Genomic DNA, 6,929 nt, shown 5'->3' with positions numbered 1-6,929 from the left:
TTCTTTTCTTTCACTTGCATAGATTACCATAAAACTCAACTTTTCAGGCTAAAATCCACCTCAAATACTATTGCCTTACATTGCCCTCGTCCATCCACTGCTTTTGAGATGGTAAATTTAAGTTCTAGCATTGAAACTCAATTGAAATTCATTATAGCGTTTGGACGCTGTTAAACTTCGGAAATGTTTGAGAATTACATTTCCAGAGGTGTTGGTCTATCTAATTATGAAGTGACACCAGAAATTAGTAGAATTGAATTGAAATCCAAAGCATTAAGTAGTTCAGAATATGTCATACCACCATTGTACGTTTTTTTTTTGGGGGGGGATGACTCTCTGTGGCCAATAGACATTGAAAGGAAACAACATGCAATGAAGAATTTTCACAAGACCCAATCTGTGTTTGTGTTATTTTCTGTCAATAAGAAAAGAAAGAAAATAAAGTAATGTTTAGTATGTAGTAGCTGTTGTAATTTTTCCTGTTAGCTTTTCCTTTCTTGAGACACCACAAACTTAACCATTGATTGTAATACTCCAACAGACACTTCACTATTAATTATTATTAGAAATAGGGCAAATTTTCCAAAAATAATGGTCAAAGAGTTGCAGTTAACAAAAGAAATGTAATTTGTTTTCATTATTTGTACTACAATTGTACTTCATACTCATTAGAGCTGAACTCTACATTCAAACAGTTCTACAGAAGGGTCCAATTTAAAAACCAAACCTGCTATAAATACAACATGGCTGTGGTAACTTAAAATTTTAGTTCAACATAATGAAAACAGCATCTGTGCATATGTCCATGTACATAAGATGTGTTTAACAAAAATTCAAAAAATAAAAAGAGATCAAAATGCTTTTTCTTCTAAAGAATTTGTCTTCACGTGAAGGCAAAAAAATAAAAGAATTTGAAATACACACACAACACACAATCAGTTGAACTTATTCATAGGCTTTCATTTGCCGTAAAAAAGTTACAAACTTCTGGTTCCTGACAACATCTGAACGAACCTTTGAGAGACAACCTATGGCACAGGTAAGAAAAATAAGAGGGAGGCGAACGAGTGGAGGCCACTTGATGCCCACCACAAAATAGATAGCAAGGAGCAGTAGCATAGCTTTAAAAGGGTTCTCTTCAGAGAAAACTGGTTCAGAATCAATGAAGCTGGTGAGGGATAGCGTGCCATCATATTGACTACCTATTCCAATGAGCCTTGGTGCATCAGTGGGTTTTGGCTGGGTCTCTGCTGGTGGAGTATTTTCCTGGAATGTATAATTTAGGATTACTAAGTTACGCTCACAGTACAAACAAGGTTTAAGTCTTTTTGCTTTGATAATCAACAGCAAGCAGATTTTCATAGACAGATTAAGATAAAGATGAATCAAATTTAAATAATTATTCTTGGGGTACGAACCATATTTTAATGACACATTGTGATTAGCAAAACATATCTCTCAGGATCACATCTGTCTTTAAAATAAATGTACTCACAGGGAACAATTCCAGAACTCGTGCAGTTCTTTTTTCTCGATTTGTCTCCTTAAACCAAATGTTGTATAGATGCATATTTTCCAAAATCCATAAAGTTTCTTCATCTGTAAGCAAACAAGAAGTGTAATAGTAGTGTGAATTTGGTTAAAGGTGACAGACCAGTAACTATATTGTAACTCACCCAAGGTTCCTCCAAGAAAAGGCAATTTCTTTTCAACCTGGTGGTATTGTTTTAGGGGTTCCATTGTTTTCCTCCAGTTTTCCCTTGCCTTATCCTCATCAATATCCATCTCTGCATAGAATTCTTGAAGAAGCTGAAACACAGCACCCACTTACAGTCACATTGAATATCGGGTTACTTTTCCTTCGTCTTCTGACTGATGCATTACAAGATTTGTAAGTAATTATCCAATTACACTCTTCAGTACAAATTAAAATTGCAATTATGGTTTAAATGTTAGAAATGACTAGACTTTGCAATATAAGAATTTTGGTTGCAGTATTTTAAAGCGAACAGGTTTTGAGCACAAATATAGGAAAGGAAAGCACAATTTAGAACCAAGTATGACTATGGTTTAATACTCACCACATCATTGATGCCTAAAGCTGGGTATGCTTTGAGAAGTTGAAGACCAGGTAGTTTTTTGGACTCTACTTTTCTTAATGGTCTGGCAACTACCATTAAATGTTTGTGGGCTGCAGCTGTTCGGTGGTTGGTAGACCATTTCTCATACATTTCTTGTTTCGCATCAAGCGCAGTCATTTCAGTATTACTGCTTGTTGATGCACGGTCACTTCCAGTCCCATTTAATCTATCCCTTCTTTTCCTTAACATGCACAGAAGCCCCTCCTGCAGAAATTAGTAAATATTTTAGGCTTGCAACACATGGCTTAGTGCTATTCAGAATTATACAACAATAAACTCACATTGTTAGGGTCATTTACATCTTTGAGCGGGGACCACTTAGTCACCATCTTTTTCGCTGCCTTTTCTAAACATTTTGGAGTAAGTTGGTCGTGACCCATTAGGTTGCTGACCACCTCTCTCACAATCCCAGACTTGACTTTGTAGTCAATATCCCTTTTCTCCAAAGCAAGTTCACACTTTCGAGGCAATTTGATAGGGAGAAATATCTCATCTGTGTTTGGCTGTAAAGATAAGAAAAATAAAATTACTGGCACAAAAATAAAAATATTTTGACAGTGGTGATCCTAGTACCAAAAAATACCTCATTAGCAGTAGAAGTTTGCTGAACCAACAAACTTTGTAGAAATGGGTCTGTCACATTATCTACATCTAATGTGATAACGCTGCTGGAACGCACAGGCACCTGAAAATAAGCAGAGATTAGTTAGGTATTTTTCAATCAATATATAGATCATTACATATTCATTTTTTTTTAAATCAAAATAGTTTATATGGATAACAAACTTACAGCAGGGGTAGAAGCACTGACAGGTGTTAGGGTCACCACCGAGGAGTTTGGAGTGGTCGATTCTCTTGAGTTGCTTGCAGTTGTGGGCTGTGAAGCTTCTACAAGAGAAAATATACTATTTTATAAAATACACACCAACATAGTAGATTTCATTAGTGTTATAGGAGACAGCAAATTTTGGATAATTATTGACTTTTGAATCTTACCAATAGCATGGTGACCTGTTGCTGGACAGTTACAATAGTTGCAGTTAGACCTGACAGCATTCTCCTCTATTTCATATGCTTCACACTCAGGACAGTTTTTGCACGCCCCTCTTTCAACGCCTCTTGTGTCTTTCATGGTCACACATGCAGTCTCACTCAAAATCTGTTATAACCCACAAATATAAAAAAAAAATATCAAAACAGTACCAATAATTATGTTCAGCTCCCAACAATTACATTGGTTTTGAAATTGACCAGCACTTAAGTTTGTTATGCTAATAGAATGTCACTAATACAAAGAGTTTAACACACATCAAAAGTAAAAATACAAAACATACAAGCAATTGGACATTTCAAAAAATTAAAGAACAAAAAAAAAGTATTAAATTAAATACAGTCAAAGTATTTTTTTAAAAGATATATGAAGTTACTTAAAACTAAAACTAAATATGCATGAAAATGTCAACATTATGGCTGTCCTCCTAGACATGACTTGGAAACAATAGCAGAGTAGTTCCCAAAACTGTGGGCATGGAAAACTGAATGGACTAGCATATCTTCTGGTCTATGTACAGATATTCCATTAGTGAGTGGAACAATGAAGCATCCAGCATGGAGATTGCGACCAACTGTCTTCACATCTTGACAGACAAAGGCAACTTGAGGGTGCACAATGATAGTCTTCACAAAAGCAAACACTGGTAGGTAGTCTTTCAGTCCCACAACAACATAACAGTGTTCAGGTTTAAATTTCACTCCATTTAAGTCCAACCATGATGATTCTACAAGTTCATTGCCAGGTGCTTGAACTAAGTTTCCATAGTAAGCAAACTCTAGCCTGACTGATTTGTGGGGTCCACATGTCGATTCATGCCTCATTGTTTTCTTCCAAAGATAAGCTTGGTGAAGTTGGTCTCGTCGGGCAAGGAAGAGGGGGATATTTCTGTATGCAGTCAAAACAGAAATTAACCTCTTATAGTATTTGTGATTAGCTTCACATCTTAAACACATGTAATTCATAAGGCTTCCAAATTTTAAAATTTGACTTGGAAAATGTATTAAAAAATGTTGCTTGGGAATCAGATTTCCATAAAGTGAAATAAATTTTGACAGGTACCCGTCAATCAAGTCTTGAAGATACGTTACCAACCACAATGGAATTTTCACTGTGAACACAATACGGCATATCTCTAACATGTCAAGGTAGTTTGTCCAGTGGACATCCTCGCAGTCAATTAATGGACTCAGAATAAGAGGCAAAATTGTGGCAAGTAACCAAAGTTGAGCGGCTGACTGATGCAGAGAAACAGAATCATCCTTAATGAAGTCTTCTTTCAGTTCTGATGCTTTATCTCTTGTCTCAGAATAATCAAAATCAAAACTTAATATTGCCTGATTTAGCCAGTCCAAAGTGAAAGGCTTTTCCTTGACATCATAGAGGTAGTGTTTTAACACTTTCTTCACAGCCAAACTTAAGGCCCCTTCTAACAGGCAATGCATCCCGTCATATGGAAAATTTTCAAGAACGTGAAATGTATCCAATTTATTTAAACATGACTCCCTATTTAAACCGTACTCCGTGCTGAACTTCTCATTTTTCCCTCTTGAAGTCTGAATCTTATCAATTTGCTGCCGGTAGTCTTCTTTGGTTCTAAGGAGTTTCTCATCTTCTTTAGTCATTGTTTTTATCTCTGATTCAAATCTTGCCATACATATTCTGCAGCATCGTGTAGCAGTAAATCCTTCTTTAAAACCACCCATGCAGTGCTGTCCCAAGTTGTCACCAATGACAGCAATTAATGTGCCATACACTTTAGTACCACTGGGTAGCTGTATACCATCTTCAAATTTTTTTAGAATGTCAACAATTGCCTCAAGTGCAGCATCCATTCCATAATACTTCCCTTTAATGAGGTTGGCATTAACAAGCCCGAGCAAACAAATTACCTTCAGACAAGACCTGTATTGCAAAGGTATATTGTCAAGAAAAATGTAAAATGCTCCAACCTTTTGCTTTCCAGCTCTGCTCTTGAGAGGGGAGAGAACTTCAACATCATCATAATACAATATAAAGCGAAGAGCATCAGGGTGTTCTCTTAAAATTTTATTCTCTTTGGCGAGGGATCCTTTCATGTAGCAGTCTAAATACTCAGAGTTGCACGTGCCACTTTGAGTGTTCTCAACAAAGAACTTATAGTCTGGGTGGTTTATCATTTTATCGACGGTTTCTTCTAGTGGCACATAGATTAACTCCTGGTCAATGACTTTGGTTTTAGTCACTCCGCCTTTACGGCCTCTAAGTAGAACTTTCCCCAGCGGGATCCTCTTCACGTCTGTCACTCCAATTGTATCTTTGAAAAATTTCGCTTGTTGTGATTTTGTTTCCAGATTTTTGAAAGTATCATAGCATGTTGATGAGGCGTACTTCTCAACATTCAGTATATCGTTAAGCCTGACCTTGCTACCTTGAGATTTCAACGCTGAGTCAACTTTCTCAGCAAATTTCTTAATGCCTTCCTTGACCAGAAGTTTTGCGTCATCCAGAACTTCTTTCCTATCACTCTGAGACACGAAACACTTCTCATGCAAGCTAAGCACAAAGTTGCCGGCTACAGTATTAACATCACATGATTTAGATGCAGTTCGAACGTTTCCACTTGAACTCGACACACCAGGAGCACTGTCACTTGCACTTGAGGATCTTGTGGTTACATGGGGCTCATATGACACATCAAGTTCACCATCACTAAAGTCACTCTCATGATCATTTCCAGCATCAGGCTCCAAGTCATCTTCATCAGCAGAGTCGCCTTCTTCAATACACTCCACAGGTGGTCGATGATTTACGAGTGGACCGGACGATCGGAGACGTTTTGCAGGGGGATTGTTAGACATCTTACCTCAAATAAAATGTCGTTCGGTTCGGAATCCTCAAAGGATGCAATGTGGGGTTATAGGCACCTGTAACCCCAAAAAAGGAGAAATAAGTACAACAATCAAAGAACATCAACACTAACAATAAGGAAGGGAAAGTAAAAACACGAAGCTCACAAAAGTAGCAGTAATTTCACCACAACAATTGAATTACACAAAAATACAGAAGACTTATACTAACCGGGCGGCACGAAAAACATCCAAATCAAAGAGACAATTCCACACTGATGGCGTTCGAAGTGAAAACGAGCGGGAAAGACGGGGGGACCGCCTTCCAGCAACAACGACTTGTAATACCTTTCTTCTTTTCGTGAACCAAAATTCAGTCTAAAATAAGTTAAACAACATGTTCGCTCTGAACTCATACAAAGCTGCCCGGCTGAGCCAAAGATGAAAAGAAACACCCTACAACCTGAAAGAGTGGGCGCGACTCTCAAAATCGAGCCAGTCCTCCCCGCTTCGGGGCGGCAGGCTCCGATCACGACACGGCCCGACAGAAACGGGACTGAGCGCGCCGGTTTCGAAACGCTCGACGCGAAACAGGCAGAAAACGCTCGAAATGGGTTGCGGGTTTGCCCGATACTGATAAAATAAGCTGAAAAACATGTTTCGGCTTCAAAAATTAAAATCCGCCTTTTTTGGCGTCTCGGAATCAGAGTTTTTTGTTTACCGTGTGTAAGCCCGTCTGTCTGACGGGGTGGAGCATAAGCTCCTGGCCACCTTCTCATGCTCACCCTGGCGGCTGACACCATCAGCACACCCTGCTCCGGGTCACAGTGGATGTGCGTGCGCTGCACAGAGTGCACAGCCAGCCGAGTTGCTGCTGCTGCTCGTGACCCGATGGGTATGCGACACCCA

General features: G+C 38.6%; 3 protein-coding genes across 4 annotated transcripts; all 3 read right to left on the bottom strand.

The window, feature by feature from the left end:
* Positions 1 to 469: 469 nt before the first annotated feature.
* On the bottom strand, positions 470 to 1,599 carry LOC127750550 (uncharacterized; the record flags this gene model as incomplete). Its single annotated transcript, XM_052272489.1, is given in 2 exon segments — positions 470 to 1,266; positions 1,496 to 1,599. Coding segments are annotated over 2 exon segments (396 nt in total). The 3' UTR covers positions 470 to 945.
* Positions 1,600 to 1,706: 107 nt separating this feature from the next.
* On the bottom strand, positions 1,707 to 3,311 carry LOC127750549 (uncharacterized). Of its 2 annotated transcripts, XR_008011743.1 has the most exons (4): positions 3,138 to 3,311; positions 2,932 to 3,029; positions 2,082 to 2,826; positions 1,707 to 1,809 (listed from the first exon to the last, which is right to left on the bottom strand). XR_008011743.1 is itself a non-coding variant. In XM_052272488.1 (3 exons), exons 1-3 carry the CDS (start codon positions 3,271 to 3,273, stop codon positions 2,668 to 2,670), a joined length of 393 nt encoding a protein of 130 aa, XP_052128448.1. In that variant the 5' UTR covers positions 3,274 to 3,311; the 3' UTR covers positions 1,707 to 2,667. The 2 variants fall into 2 exon arrangements, 1 of the variants encoding a protein (XP_052128448.1); XM_052272488.1 differs by having other exon boundaries at positions 1,707 to 2,826.
* A 294-nt stretch (positions 3,312 to 3,605) lies between these two features.
* On the bottom strand, positions 3,606 to 6,032 carry LOC127750542 (uncharacterized). The gene has a single exon (XM_052272478.1). The coding sequence runs from the start codon at positions 6,030 to 6,032 to the stop codon at positions 3,606 to 3,608; it is 2,427 nt and encodes an 808-aa protein (XP_052128438.1).
* Between the last annotated feature and the right edge of the window lie 897 nt (positions 6,033 to 6,929).

The sequence above is a fragment of the Frankliniella occidentalis genome, unplaced genomic scaffold (genome assembly GCF_000697945.3).
Source record: "Frankliniella occidentalis isolate FOCC.00 unplaced genomic scaffold, Focc_3.1 Scaffold207, whole genome shotgun sequence".
In the NCBI taxonomy this organism is placed as follows: Eukaryota; Metazoa; Arthropoda; class Insecta; order Thysanoptera; family Thripidae; genus Frankliniella; species Frankliniella occidentalis.
This window is presented reverse-complemented; position numbering and strand designations above follow the sequence as displayed.